At 37.4% G+C, this 15,614-nt stretch overlaps 1 protein-coding gene and 4 non-coding genes across 5 annotated transcripts; 3 read left to right on the plus strand and 2 right to left on the minus strand.

Moving 5' to 3' along the window:
* The first annotated feature begins 11,783 nt into the window (after positions 1 to 11,783).
* On the plus strand, positions 11,784 to 12,348 carry LOC108140452. Its single transcript, XM_017263184.2, has 3 exons — positions 11,784 to 12,015; positions 12,080 to 12,208; positions 12,268 to 12,348. The coding sequence occupies exons 1-3, from the start codon at positions 11,815 to 11,817 to the stop codon at positions 12,298 to 12,300; spliced, it is 363 nt and encodes a 120-aa protein (XP_017118673.1). The 5' UTR covers positions 11,784 to 11,814; the 3' UTR covers positions 12,301 to 12,348.
* Positions 12,349 to 13,639: 1,291 nt separating this feature from the next.
* Positions 13,640 to 13,712, minus strand: Trnaa-agc. The gene has a single exon. It is a non-coding gene; the product is annotated as a tRNA-Ala (tRNA).
* A 242-nt stretch (positions 13,713 to 13,954) lies between these two features.
* Positions 13,955 to 14,026, plus strand: Trnap-ugg. Its single transcript has one exon. It is a non-coding gene; the product is annotated as a tRNA-Pro (tRNA).
* Positions 14,027 to 14,520: 494 nt separating this feature from the next.
* Trnaa-agc lies at positions 14,521 to 14,593 on the plus strand. Its single transcript has one exon. It is a non-coding gene; the product is annotated as a tRNA-Ala (tRNA).
* A 352-nt stretch (positions 14,594 to 14,945) lies between these two features.
* Positions 14,946 to 15,018, minus strand: Trnaa-agc. Its single transcript has one exon. It is a non-coding gene; the product is annotated as a tRNA-Ala (tRNA).
* Between the last annotated feature and the right edge of the window lie 596 nt (positions 15,019 to 15,614).

Raw genomic sequence — 15,614 nt, forward strand, 5'->3', positions numbered from 1 at the left:
AATGAAAATGAAAATGAAAATCAACTGAATTGGAATGAAGAGAGGTTCGGTTTTATTTCGCCTGGGTCTTTATTAAAAAACTTTCACCCCAACCCCGCCTCTAAAAATGCCAATTAAATGCAAGAATCTGACAAGCTTTGCTTTCGGATTTTCACATGAAATCCTAGACGTAAAATACCACCCAACCACCCAACCGTTGCCCACTCATTAGCACAAATCATTGCTGAAGCATGCTGGCGCATATATCATGGCCTAAAAAAAAAGTGGCCGAAAATATATGCAGGCCTCACAAATTATGAGCATTACCATCAGGAATCGGGATACGGTGGTCAGGGCGCCAGCAACCGTAATCCACTGTGGAAATCTACAAATGATTTGCCAGCAAATTGCAACAGCTTTGGTCCTCGGCCTGGTCATTCCTGCTAAGTGGACAAATCTACCACAAATACGAAAATCACCCTCATTATGGCCAAGAGCGTAAAATTCCTTTTTTTCCATCATTTTTGTGTGTGTGTTTTGTTATCGCAATGTTGACAAGACCACTGGCCATGTAAAGAGACAACAGTGGACTCCAGTGGACTCGGCCACTCCTCCCAGCGGCCAAACAAAAAGGCGACAATGTTCACGAGTCGACTCTGGACCGCTGTCAGCGGGACGACTGACACTAAAGTGGTTTAGGGCGATAAGATGCCCGTGGCTAGCTGACTCTTCCCATCTCATATCCCCTTTGCCACTCAATCCCCGTTTCTCTGGCTGTCTGCAGGACTTTTCGTTTTGGGGGTTAGCTGCGGATCTGGACAAGGATTCTACTACGCTTTTCCATATGACACGTTGGGAGAGAACGAATGGGGAGGTTGTGGCCAGGATGGAAGCAATGTGCTAATATAAAGGTGTTGGAATAGACGAACTTGAATTTCTGATTTGCATCTCAAAGATACATTTTTTAGCAAGTGTATACCTTCTAATTAATCTTAAATACTGTCTTAGTCTGTTAGTGACATTACATTATGTTTACTTTCAATACTTGTTGAGTGAGCTTTTATTTTTCTTGAGTTTTTAAATTGTCTATTTAAAATAAATTTATGTAATTTTTGTAAATTTGCTAATCTTTTTGTGTCTTTATAATCTGGAATTTGACATTTTTATGGCCCCAATTATTATTTAAAAATAAACATAATCTTTTTAGAAGAGTGCTTTGTTTGTAAGAGAATGGGTCTTAAATTCTCTTTTGGACTTACCATAAACCACACGTGTTTTTCAAGAACAAATACTTGAAAACACCAAAAGCTCATCTCGAGAAACTTCTCACACGCACTTCCAATCCACAACTCCGCAATGTTTTCCCACTTAATGACAACTGTAAATTACTTATCGAGAAAACTGCTTGAGCAAGCAGAAATCAATCGATTGCCCTTAGTAGCTATCCTAAAATCCAATTGCTAGACCGGCTCAAGCCACTTCCTCTGCATCCCAACCCCCGAAATTCGAATAGAAATTATATGCAACGCATTGTGGCCAGGAGTCTTCGTTCTTTGCGTTTTTCCATTTGTTACAACTAAGTAGACACAACAACACGAGGTGGACAAGTGGGTGGGGTTCCAAAGGACTCGCTTTCGGATTCGAATTCGTATTCGGATTTGCTCTTCCTCGGGTAGTTTCTGCGGCTAAATGGTTTGAGCGATAAATAATGTCCGTTTGTACTTTTAAACGACTTCCTTTCATTTGTTTTTTTTTTTGCTCTCTCCTTCGGAGACGCCGACTACTGTTGTTCAAATTGTTTCAACGCCAATACATAATAGCTGGCACGCCCCCCGCCCATCGGCCAGGCAGAATGGGCAGGAAAACAAGCCGTCAAAGATAGCAATCTTCGATTTTACTTCGGTTTTTCCTTTTCGGTTCTTTTTTTTTACAGGGGTTTCATTTACTACGTGTTGTTGCTGTAGTGGTTGTTCGATTGATGTTGGTCTGGATAAGGCCGAATAAAACGAAAATAAGACAGGATTCGCCGTATACTGATGCCTACACTGGGAAATCATTTATATCTTTAATTAAAAAATATAGTATTTTGTTCTTGGAATATACATCCAGAAAAATTAGATTAGATACTAGATTACACCTAGTAAGATGTATGCTATATTCTTACTTTTGGGTAATGGTAGTTCCTTAATTGTGAATTTTATTTTGTAGGTATATAAAGTAAGGATATTATTTTCATCTAAGCACTTATAAATCTTGTTTTATGAAATTAAATTAATTTTTCTTTGCCTGCATTTTCGATCTCTGTTCTGTGTGCACCTCTATTGGATTTTTGTTGTTGCGCCATATAAATCGTTTTATTTCCAAAGCGGTGTTATTGAGGATTGGATGTCGCCTGTAGGAAGTGATTGTTGTAGACCCTGTTGTTGCTATTGCTGTTATGTCGCGCTTGAGGTTCCAGCGAAGATAAATGGCTCACTTAGCCATCCGCACTGTGGAACAACAAAAACAGCTCCAAAAAAAAAAAAAAAAAGCGCAGGAAAAAGGAACGTCATCATCATCGTGATAGGTGTGTGCGGTTTAACGCTTCAGGATTGTGCGAAAGGCAAAGGAACGTGCCTGGGTATAGAAGGACTTGACAGTTGACTCGGGGGAGCCTAAGACTGACAAATAAAGGTGACTTTATCGGGGGTTTTTCATTGTTGCTGTTGATGGTTAGAAGGGAAAAGTGATGGCGAAGGATTAGCTAGCAAAAGTTGGAGGGTATGAAAGTTTCAAAATTAAGCAGTGTTAGCTGAAGTGGTTTAGAGATAAATTATGGAAAGCTACTATAATTCAGTTTGAGAATGATGAACAAAATTCATTTCTTTATAATATTTGTTAATTAATCCAATCCAATTAATACAAATTTGTTATTCATTAATCAGTAGATTTAATTTCTTTGCCATTGAAATATAAGTTCTCTCACTGGTTGAGAGTTCTACTCCCCAAATTTCATATCCCATATATTTACAGCTATAACTCAATTAAAACGAGCAAAAGCCAGCTTGGGAAAAGGATCTCCTTGCCATCTCAGAACTAAAAACATAGCTCATCCTTCGCCCAGTCAGCATTGTGCATACACAGACGCATAAATCAAACAATAAGTACTCTTTATTATTATTATTTGCACTTTTTGCATATACGAGCACACGGTATTTGCTTAAGCAGCTCCGACCACAGCCACCAACAAATATATAATGGAGCATACTTCAACTTGGCTTATTGAATAAGTCAGCAGTGAGCAGTCGACAGACGCCACCTCGGGAAAACTTCAATAACAACACTCCCCAGCACTCCAAAACTTTCGAGCGACGCCCCGTCGTTTAAAAATGCCACGCCCCCTCGTACAGAGCGAGACATCCATCCTCCCCAGTGGAAATCTCCAACCGAAACAACATAATTTGCATAAAATTGACGTTAAAGGTTACCAACAGCCGCAGCAGCAACAGCAGCACCAAACATTTACTTAGGCATCTCCCGAATTCTTTGCTTTTTTCCATGCTATTTTTTTTTTTTTTTTTTTTTTTTGGTGCCCAGAGTGCTCATATTAATAACCTTAAGTCAATTCCATTATGCAGGGACCCAGGAAAAACATGCGTTAAATTAATTTTGCCTTTATTTGCCGCAAAAGTATGCGAAAAGTGCAGAAAAAGGGTTGAACAAATTTCCCACAAATTACATGCGTGTAAAAACGCGCGCGTGTTTTTCCTCGCCCTTTTTTAAAGCTTTTTTTTACCTCGTCTGCGTTAGTCACTCATAAACGCATTAATTTGGGGATATTACTAGACTTGTTCTTGGTAGGGGAACTGAATTTGATCTATATGCAGTACACAACTTGATTTCCATTATAATTATATCTTCAGTCAGCTCTCCTTGAGCATTTAAACTAATTAATTAGCAAATTTGCAGGCGTTAAAATGTTCGCCGACAGAAAAAGAAAACACACATAAATCTTGTCGCACACTAGGACATCAACCCACACACATGCCACAGAGAAATGCCCACGGGGCGTATGTTTCTTGTTTCTGTGTATGTCGAAGGGAAGCAGATTGCTCATACGCCGTGTGGGCTGGCCCGACATTTCCGTTGTTGCGAGCCAATTTTAGAGAGGAAGACGGCAGCTAATGAGAACGAGATGCGGGGCAGACAGAAAATTTACGAACTCTCAATTTGGACTTAAAAGAGTTTCATGGGAGGAAATATAATATCATTAGGCTGAGAAGTTTTAAAAAATATATTTTGTTACAAGTAAAATTTTTGTTAATTTTTTTTTAAAAAAGCCAATTAAATGATTTCATTCCAGACTTTATAAGTCCATCAAAAACATTTACAGCCCAAAAGCAATTATTTTTAGCCGCCTAAGCATTTCTGCAACACACATAAATAATTACATTCTGATATATCTAATTTATTTGGCTAACCTCTGACCTAAAGCAAAACCGAAACAAATCCCAAACCCGCAGCTAATTTCATCTGAAGTCAAGCGTGTAAAAGCGATTACCAAAACGGACTTTTTTGCTGGTCGAAACAGCTTTCTGGCCAACAATAAAGCGATAAGCGGGTATAAAAATAAAGGACAATATAATAAACTCGCTGACCACGGACCAAAAGTGTTTCTGCTTGCTCAAGAGTGAAAGGCAATGCGATGATAACGCGCTGATAGGGCACAAAAAGGGTCCATCCGCTGGATACAGACACAGATACAGCAACAGAGCATAAACAGTTGGCTGGGATCCCCGGGGTCCCATTGCAGCCAATTAGGGGCGTCCAGGATCCTTCAGCCCCATGCAAATGTCTGGTCCTTGTGCGTGAACAGATTATCAAATTAGCGTAAATGTTATTGGCCTCCTTGGGAATCGCATCGCTGACACTTCGAACCCGGCAAACGCACTCATGACGCTTTGTGGAAATTTTCAATTTCCTGTCAACTGCTGGTGAAGTGATACCGAATGGCGATAGAAACCCAAAAGCCTGCCCCGAGACATGATAAAACGCAAATCCTTTACATGATTTAGGCCTTCTGGCCTCAACCTTGCCAGTTGTCAGCCATAAAAATAAAATGCTCGTACATTTTATTTGTATACCAACATATGAAAAACACTTTTATAGAATTCAGGTACAGTAAAAGGGATAGGCAGCTCCCTTAAAGCCAGAGGCTATCAAATGGCCCACAACTTTGCGCAAAGCCGCTTAAATGTTATAGTTACTTGGACCGCAGTTTCTCCATTTTTCTCATCTTTTCTCTAATATTTTGGCCGGACAAAGGTGCTTAAGGGGCTTGTGAGTGAGTTGCAAATGCTGGGAACAGCGTGTGACGGTGTTGATAGCAACTGTTATTTAAATACATATTCATTTTTATTGTTTTGCCAAAAGGGTATTTCAGAAGGGTTTTAAACTGTCAAAGAAGTAAGGGGAATGAAGGTAAAACTATATGATAAGAAAATTAGATGGCTAGAGGATGTGGTTATAGTTATTGCCGTGAAAAGGAATACAGGATTACTAAGTGGCATATTTTTTTTAATTTTATGGAAGCACAAACGTTTGTTTTATTTTATTTATTTGTTAATTTTTTGTACACGATTTTACTCCATATGTTTACATTAAATTATTTACTAAAAGCTAGGATGGCTCTCATAGTTGATTAAATATTTAAAAATATAAATAAACTTTTAAATAAGTACGAGGCTTTTTCCGATTAATATTTTGGTGAAAAGCTTAAAAAAACATAAAGATTTTCAAATTAAATGTGTAAAGTGTGTAAAAGTTTTAAGTTAAGGAAGAAAACATAACCATTTTTTTTTCTTTTGAGCCCTTTAGGTACTAAACAAAGTCCCTAACCATTTCTCATCTAAAAATTCCCCTCCTGACACAACAATTAAAATTAATGTCTCACTATTTACACAACAGCTGCGCTGCATTTGATATTTTTCTCGGACAGCCCATTACCCTCACACTTCACCGCTCTATTCGTCATCCTTCTGGTCAAGTCTCGTTTTTAGCTACTCTAAAAAAAGGTAAGCCCCCGTTCTCCTAGCTAAAATGCAAATGTTGGTAAACAGAAACCTTTTGTTACTCACTCGCGACAGCTTCCACCGTTTCGGTGTGACATATGAGTCGAATATGTTGCAAATTCAATATTTGCCAACAATTTTGCAACGTTTCTTCTTGTTTTTCGTATATTTTTTTCGACTTTACCTTTTGGTTTTTGGATCTTGTCCCAAAACGACAGTTGTAGCTAGCAAACAAAAGCAGCAGCAACTCTGCCGCAGCCCTGAACAAAAAATGTATTAAACAAATAAAAGTTAAAAGCATTTGATGGACCAACGGATTAAAGAATTTTGAATACTCTTTATAATATATTTAAAAACAATTTTTGACTTTCTTTTATAAATACTATTACACTGTGAAAGCAACATCAAAATTTAGACGGTTAATAACATATGTGGATTATAATAAGTAGTACAGTAGTATATAATTCAAGCTAGTACCCACATAACCCGCAACTATAATTATTTAATTCAATTCATCTTGTTAATCAATGTTTTACAAACATAGGGGCAAAACAAATTTTAAAAATTAAAAACCATATTTGTATATTTTGGAAATGCCTTCTTTACTGCCCAATTTTTTGTAAGCAAATGTGTTGCCAAATATTTTGGCCCCCACTCACATTAACATTAACATTAAATGATGGCCGGCGGGCAACTGCTGAAACTGACCGTCCGGGATGTCTGTTTGCCTTTGGACTGCTCACCGCCCACCCAACGTCCTTCGGTTTGCTCCTGTTAACGTGTGCTTTGTTTAACGAATCGTGCAAATGCGGGTGGAATCGGAATCGCATCTCGGAATGGTTTCGTTTTGGGGATTGTTAAGGGACCTGTAACTGCAGGCCTGGAAAATGATGAGCAGTTTATTTTGCACACTTTTTTTTGTGAAAAGCTGTTGTTGTTTGGGCATTTATTTGATTATGCCGAGTATTTTATTTTTCAATCAAAGCGCGGCGCCGCACATTAAATTTTGATTGTTTTTCGGCTATGAAAATCACAGCAAAAAGTTTCCCCCGCAACAACAAGTTATTTTGATGGCTTCATAATGGCCCGAACACCCCGAAGAAATTCCCTTGATGCCGTTCAAACTTCGGAGCATAAAAACCTCGGCCGAGGCAAATCGCTTCAGGCATTTGCCCAAAATGATGATAATTAGCCGGCAAAACCGAAAAACCAGCCAGCAAAAAGTAAAAGTCAAATCAAAAACTAAACAAAAGTGCCGAGGAAATTACCGCAGCTCAAGGAGGGGAGGTGGAAAATCGGGAGGGGGTGTCAGTCATGTCCCAATGTGAAAATTAACTTGTAAGGGTGGCAGCGAAGCAAACACCTCCGAATTCGAGCCCCGCGAGGATAACGATTTACAATCAGGAGCCAGCAGCGAAGGCGCCAAGCGTCAAAATAAAAACTTTTGCATTTCATGCTCGACTTTCTGGCTCGCGAAGATTTCCTCGAGTGCGATTAAATTGTTTTAATGGTTTTTGTTTCTTGGCAATACTAAAAGAGGAAGGGAAGTTAAGGTGGTGAGCCGCTTAAAGTTTTTGCTTTTTAATGGTACACATTTTGTGGCTGTTTGCGGGGAAGGGAAACTAATTGTGGCAGGAACAACAAAATCGTTTAGAAGAGTCGTCCTGTTAAAATGTATTTTATTGGGAGAGGGAAAATAAGCAAAGTTAGAATGTTAGAATGTTAGAAGAAATAAGTTTATAGAGACTTGACCACAAAATAATTTAAAGAAATATATTAACAAGTAAACAATTTATTTATTTTAAATTGAGTATTTTTTTGGTTATAAGTTTACATTGAAATGGTTTTAAAAATAACAAATTATGCACAATATTTTTATTAATTTAAAATCTAAATGCTGTCCAGTTATTCAGCTTTGAGAAATAATATCTTCGGTGCAACGTAATTCCCTAACAAAAATTCCTTTTTTTTTTATTCGTGCTAATTTAACTGGCAAGCAATCTCTGCCAGTGCCAAGTTCATTAAAAGCAGCCAAAATTCTTTCACCCTTTATAAAGTCGTCTTCAGTGACCAGACTGACCATTCACATGCACGACTCTCCTCAATCTTTCCACCCTTGTGAGCAGGACAGCCAGCGCAGCAGGACATTCGGAGGAAACAGCCCTGGCACTTGCCTCTTAATTAAAGTTAAGCCCCAAAGAAAATGCCAGTCAGTGTTGGCAACGCACAACAGAAATTAACAATTATGAATTTAACAAGAAATTATAATGCAAACGGGGCCAAATTAGATTTTTATTGTTTAGAGCGGCATTATGCAAATGTGGCTGAGACAAAGGCAATTAACGTTAACCGCAAAAAATGCCAAAGACTGACTAAATAATGAATGTTCGAGGGCAATCGTGCGTATGAGTAATTTACTCAGTCACTTCTTGTCCTCGAAAATCCCCATCATCATCATCGTTATTAGCATCGTCTTGGTCTTGTGGTTGGCCTGACTTGGGGTTTTGTCAATCTTTTCGAGCAGCTGGTCAAAGTTTTTGCCACCGCCTGGAATTATTCATGGCGGCCCAGGACCAACAGGACCAGGGCATTGAAGGCACGCCTCGAGCGTGTAGCAAACTAATTACCCCCAACCCCGAGATATGTGGTTCCCCCTCACTAAGGACACTATCCTGTTTGTTTGTTTGTTAGTGAGACATGTGTGCCTTGTCTGCTCGCCTTTTAATAGTTTCATAAGCTCCATTTAAGATTCGCCGACACATGTCCCAGGGAATGGTGGCGAGGTTCGCATACATTATACCCAATTTCGGGTGAACAGCAAAGAAACATTTACATTGACATAAATTGATATCAGAGCGTTTATGTCTTCATTGAGATAAGACAGCAGACGGACGGTGGGCGGGGCCGTGCCATTAATTGACATATTTATGAGGGTATCCTTATGGCCGTGATTTGATTAAGGCGATGAGGGCTTGCTTTGCTAACGTGTAGGTAATATCCCGCCCAGACAAAAATTTGGGTTATATGGTTAGTTGTTTCTAAAACTACTTTAAAAATGTTTTACTATGACACGAATTTGTTAATCCATCTTTTCATTATGGTCTCTTTTTATATTTTTCCTCTCCTTATCGTGACTTGACAGGTTTACTAACCAATATTTAAACGCAATTATGAAAGGGGTAACATCATAAAAATTACGAAAAATCGATCGGAAACTACAAATCAAGTTTTAAATGGAGATTTTTAGAGACTTAATCCACAAGACTTTAATGATATACCACTTCGAAGTCGGACGTCTGCAAGGAAAGTATTGGACTATTAACTGCAGGTTTTGGTCACTTCTCATCAAAGCAAGAAATTAAGAAAGAGGCTATGACAAATTGTTATAAATACAATTTGTGAAAATTTTTAGATAAGTATTTTGTGAAATCTGTACAAACGTATGAATATTACTTTGGTTTTTAAGATTATATATTGAATACTTTAATTTTCTACTCCCTGAACCCATTCTGTTAATATTCTGTCAAGCCCCATAAAGCAAGATCCCAAAAGAGCTATAATAATTGCCCTAAGATGAGACGTTATTAAACTAATAATTTACATGGACACACATTGTCGTTAAAAACAATTTCGTGCACATAAACATAAAACCTTTGAGATTTATGGGGGGGTTGGTAGAGTACTCCCAACCTGGTCATACACATATTTAAAGCGATAGAAAGGTCAGGACCTGCTCTCTTTTTGTGGCTGTTGTTCAGCTTGGCGTAAGTAAACTTATTGAATGTCTTAAGTTTAGCCTTTCCCGTTTGTTGACCGCCTTCTGCTTGTTTTCATTTCATTTTTATGACAACGTTTAGAAATTTGTTGTACATTTTCCTGTCGCTGCTGTTTGTCTTTCCACTGCCGCCTTTTGGCCACATTTAGCCGAATCTGCGTCCCCCGATTCCCTGTATTGACATTTGATCTTTATGTTGGTCTTGTTCTATGCTCGTGTGTCGCTTTGTTTGTCTGCAGGCATCTTTTTATGACTCGAGTGTGTTTGCCTTTTGGCTTTTGTGCATGCCATAAAAAGCGGCGACAAGAAAAAGCGTCTTGGAAATCAAACTTCTTGCCAGGATTGAGGGATGGGGTGTGGGTGTGGGTGCCACAAATATGAGGTCATCTGTTATGAACGCCTTCGAATGGTTGGAGAAGAAGCCCTTGGGCAAATACAACTTGGGGTCGATGCGAACTGACTAAAGATGGCAAGGTTCAATGAGTTTGACTGCGGAAATAGAAGCTTATTGGGGGTTTCCAAGCATCGATGAAATTTAACTATGAAGACTTATAAGAAGTGAAATGAAGAATTTAGCCAACAAATTAACCTTCAAGTAATCGATTTTTCTTGGTTTAATTATACTTATAAGTGTAAGGTTATCAATGTAGTTTTGTTTTCTTTTTCTATTCTTCCTAACTATCACCTTTTCCACGTAAAAATAAAATATAAATTTTCCACCCCCTATCGCAGCGCCCAAAATAAATTTTCAAAACGCCACTTTCAATTAATATGAAATCAAGCATTAAAATTGAATTAGCAAACCGAAACAGAGAACAAATGTTTTCTCGGTCTGTCTGGTCTGGCCTGGGCGAAAACTTGGCAGCAACTTTGGCCAATTAGAAAATTATGTTGTTCGGCGTACAACGACAATATGTTGCCCACTTTGGCAGCGTCTTGAGACGTTGGCTGAGATGGGCCCAAAACCACCGCCCGCATCCAGCAATAGTAAATATTGTTTAGTCATTTTGGTGAGCGGAGCGCTAATTTTGTATGTTAGCCGGCGGCCAAAACCTGGCAAAAGTTCAGCTAACAAACAAAAGCGATAATTACAAGAAAACAAGCCGAGGACCAGGAGGATTGGCAGGAGGTACTAGGGTACTAGATGCCAGGTCCACTTGTTGTCGGAACTTTCTTTGCGTTAGTTTTGTGTGCGAGCGAATGCAAATAATTTCACAAAAATTAATAGCAGAAGTCAAAAACTTTTTGGACTCGCGCAAAGCTAGGACTCATTTATATTAAAAGTCATCTCTACAGAGGAAATAATTGAAATAAACTTTCAAAACCGATTGTATAATTATGTAAGCCTCTTATTTTCCACAAAAATTAAAATCATATTGTATTTCTGGCGAAGTTTTAGGTCGTATCAGCATTTTATATATATAATTCAGTCAATCGGCAACTGAATTGCCTTATCTTTCTCTTAATAACCTTTAATCTTTTGGTATTAATACAAATTATATATATTACGTTTCTTAATAACCGAGAAAGACCCGAATTATTATTACTTTTGATTTATATTATACTTTTATGTGATAACGAGATCAACATTGTCGAGATTCCAATATTTGTGTGTGTTTATTTTTTTAAATTTTAAATGTCTTGTAAATATACAAGACAATGTTGGTAATTCTTTATGTGACTGCTTATCGGCATTAATGTACTCATGTAAAGAAATTATATTTTTATAATAGATTCTAGAACTGATTTGAGAAACGTTCACATTCGGAAAAATTAACCAAATAATAAATCTCCTATTGTCACTTATTTTTTAAAAAATGTATTAAAATACTTTATAATAAAATCAGGGTTTTTAAAACACTTTTAAATATAATTTGCTACTAATAAATCTTAATTTTATTTCGGGCTGTACTAACGCGAACCGATAAGGCACGATTTCTGTTTTTAGAACGCTATAAAACCATCACACAGGGAGGAGAATTATCAGTCTCTATCAGAGTTTCAAAAACAATGACAATCCGGATCTTTGCTGCTTTTTTCGGTGCCTCAGTTCTTCTAGGACTTAGTCAGGCTTATTTTTCGTGCGGTTCGGACGGAAAAGCCCATTGTGTCAAAGCAGAAAATTGTGTAACTAAGTTTGCTTATCGTAGCAATTCTTTTCAAACAACTACCACATGCCCGTTCAGTACAGTTTGCTGCCATGACGAAAGCGTAAGTGCAAATTTAATTATCCCAAACTTTTTAGAATTGACAATAAATCGTTTGTGCTGTCCAGATTAACCTGACTTGCGGGCCGAATGGAATCTACAAATGTTTGACCAATGATTTGTGCCAGACGCCTTATAAAGACTTCTCTACGAAACAATTTTGTCCGACAAATTTTGTTTGCTGCCGTCCTACAAAAGTAAGATCACAGATCCATAATCTTTATTCCTTATTAATATTTCTTATTGTCATTTGTAGAAAATTGATCTGAGCATTAACGATCCGTTATAGAAAATGAATTAAAGAAATGCAATTAAAGCAAGTAAATAATAAAAACCATAAGACTGTTTTTGTTTTGAAATAATTGTTGCTCACTCTAGTAAATTTCTTTTTGAATCTGATTGTCCTATTCGAAAAACTACTCAAAAAAGCGTTTGCTTAACACAGACAGGACTTATTAAAATTCGAAGATAATATTATAAAGAAGGTTCTAAAATGAACAAGCCCACAACCATGTCAATATAATATTTACTTATGTCACAATAATAACAAAGAAAAAGTAAGTAAAACATGTAAAATTTTAATTTAATTTTTTCGAAATAACCGAATGTATGTATGTATTTTTCTACAAAAATCCTCAAACATATTTGTTCAGTCGACAACAGACTTTTCTTATCTTGTCTAAAATAACCTTTAATCTCTTTAATCAATATAAAAACCCACTACGAAGCAAACTTTTGTCTCGCATTTTCACAGAAATCAACCGAAATAAATTATAAATTAAGTTATTAGCGAGATCCGAATATAAATATATAAACTTGGTATTCTGTTGTCAATGTTGGTTGCATTTTTTTTTTGAGTGCGCCAGAAAGGGTTTGCAGTTTATGTGGCTGTCTAACGGCATTTAACCTACGCCACTATAATTCACGCCGTTTCTCGACGTTGGCGGCATTTAAATGCAGAGTGCGCGGGACTTTCCCCCAGAAATCCTGGATCATCGTCCCGGGAGTCCCACGATAAGCCAAACATGATTTTACGACAATGTTATTACCATCAGCGGTAGCAGCCAGAACAGCAGCTAAACGTTTGCAGAAGTCGGAGAACTCCCGCTGTATCCTGTCCCCTGTTTTTGCGTGTGTTTGTATTGTGTTTGTTGTGTCGTAAAGGGGATCTAAGTGGAAGGATGGTAAGGGGCTAGACCCTGGGGTTACACGGATGATGCTGAAGTCGCCGTGATTGTTTAAAGTTATGAATAATTAAATATTTGTGCAGGTTACTGGAGTCGACAACTCTCGAACTTTGTCCAAAGAGCCTTATTTCATTACCCTGATGGCGTTTGGCATAGGGAAGAAAATTTACCAAGGTAATATGATCATAATAAGTTTTAAATAACATTAAGAAATAATACATTTATTAGCAATAATAATGGCTTTTAAAACATTTTTTTGTGGAGCAGATACATTTATGTAAATCTGACTAGCGGACCGTTTACGTTAAGAAAAATGACGGGGTGTTTTTTTTTATTGATATTAAACGGATCGATTATGATCAGCTAAAAATTGTAGTTCTAATCAGTGTTAAACAAAAATTTAACAAAAAACATATATTCTATAAAAAAATTAACTATATTTGGAGATGCGGGGCATCGATCCCCGTACCTCTCACATGCTAAGCGAGCGCTCTACCATCTGAGCTACATCCCCAATTGCACTTCCGCCCGCCAAGAGGTCTTTTTAAAATTTCGACACGCCGCAGAGGTATCCATAGATATACTGCCTGAAACATGCAGTTCACCTTGTAAAAAAAAACGGCCTCGCAGATAACAAAAGGCTTGAAAACTATTTGTCTAAATAACAAATTAAAATTTGATTATTTTATTTCTATTTTAAGCTTATGGCAGGAAATTTTTGCTTATTTGGGCTATTTGGCCGCATTTAATTTAAGAGGCTCAATGGTCTAGGGGTATGATTCTCGCTTTGGGTGCGAGAGGTCCCGGGTTCAAATCCCGGTTGAGCCCGGATTATATTTTTAACTGTTTTGTGTACTTTTATGCACTCAAAACGGGGTACTATTATATATATAAACATATGAATTTTTATATATTTTTATAAAAAAAAAATGTTTTTTTTCCCACTCCGTTATCTAATTTTTTATCTTCTTTTGCCGGAGCTCATTTATTGAAAGTGTTGGTTGTGATGTGGATCGATACTCGATACCGTATAGTGTCGAAGTAGTTCGCCCTATAAATCTGGCTTGAAACAATATCTTTAACCAGTTTTGTGTTTCGTCTACTAAACTCGTCTGACTTTAGTTTTATAATAGTCTCGAAGCCACTTTCACAAGAGGTTGACAAATTTAAATTCCGGTCGAATCTGTGTCATTGCACCGCACACTTTGAATGCTTTCAACGTGATCTGTTGACCAAGCAAAATACCATTATCGTGGTCACGAATAGTATCGTTGTTTTGACCAGTAAGTCCTTAAGTCACCAATAATAGAGTACCGTTATATGGGGATGTAGCTCAGATGGTAGAGCGCTCGCTTAGCATGTGAGAGGTACGGGGATCGATGCCCCGCATCTCCAAGGACGTCATATTTTTGTTTTTGAACAGTACATTTTATTTTTGATCACACTTGATTGTTTCATGTATAATGCTCTAAGAGATAATAAATATCCTTAAATATTCGGTGCACCTTTCTGTAGACTTATAAATAACCAGCAAAACTAAAATGTTAAATTAAGTTTTTTTTAATTAATTATTAAAATTCATTTAAAATTTTCTAAGTGTCGTGATCATCGTTTTCTCTTACATTTTATTTGAAATTTATTATTTACTGAAATTAGTAAAACTAAATATTTTGTATGCAATTTTAATTTAAATACACGATTTTTATTTTTAATAAATTCAACATATAAAAAAGATCTACAAATCCCTTGGAGATGCGGGGCATCGATCCCCGTACCTCTCACATGCTAAGCGAGCGCTCTACCATCTGAGCTACATCCCCTGGTCACTGAGGCCGGGCAAGATCGGTATTTCCGTATTTACGGAATTGGAATCGAAATCACTGCCTGAAACGATCTGGAATGAAACGACCAGAGATGCCCGCAATAACAGCCACCCAATTTATCTTCGCAGTTGCTTTGTTTATTTCTTGTTTCGCTTCGCTTTATTATTTATTCACTTTGATTATAATTTAAAAACTGTCAATATTTACACTTTGGCGCAGGTTTATTCTGCCATAAAAATAACGAAAGCACAGACTCACACACAAATTGTTCTCGCCGGTCCTTCTTTTCATTGTTTCCCAGGATTTATTCTTTGGCGCGTCTCGTCCTTTCGCTTCTCTATCCAGTCACCTGCCAGCTGATGCATATAATTATGGAAATTTTAAAGTGGGCCCCGTACAGAACACCCCGGACAAGCACAAACAAACCGAAATGAAAAATCGACGCGCAGAGTAAATACAAGTTGCAAAGCAAATGAAAATTTTTATAAAAATAAGCGTCAAAACATTAGCATAAAGTCAAGAACGTACAAACGAACATGCAAGACCAACATACTTATTGGTTATTTGATGGATTCCTTAAATCCTCAACAATC

Source organism: Drosophila elegans, unplaced genomic scaffold (assembly GCF_018152505.1).
Source record: "Drosophila elegans isolate 14027-0461.03 unplaced genomic scaffold, ASM1815250v1 contig_476, whole genome shotgun sequence".
NCBI lineage: Eukaryota > Metazoa > Arthropoda > Insecta > Diptera > Drosophilidae > Drosophila > Drosophila elegans.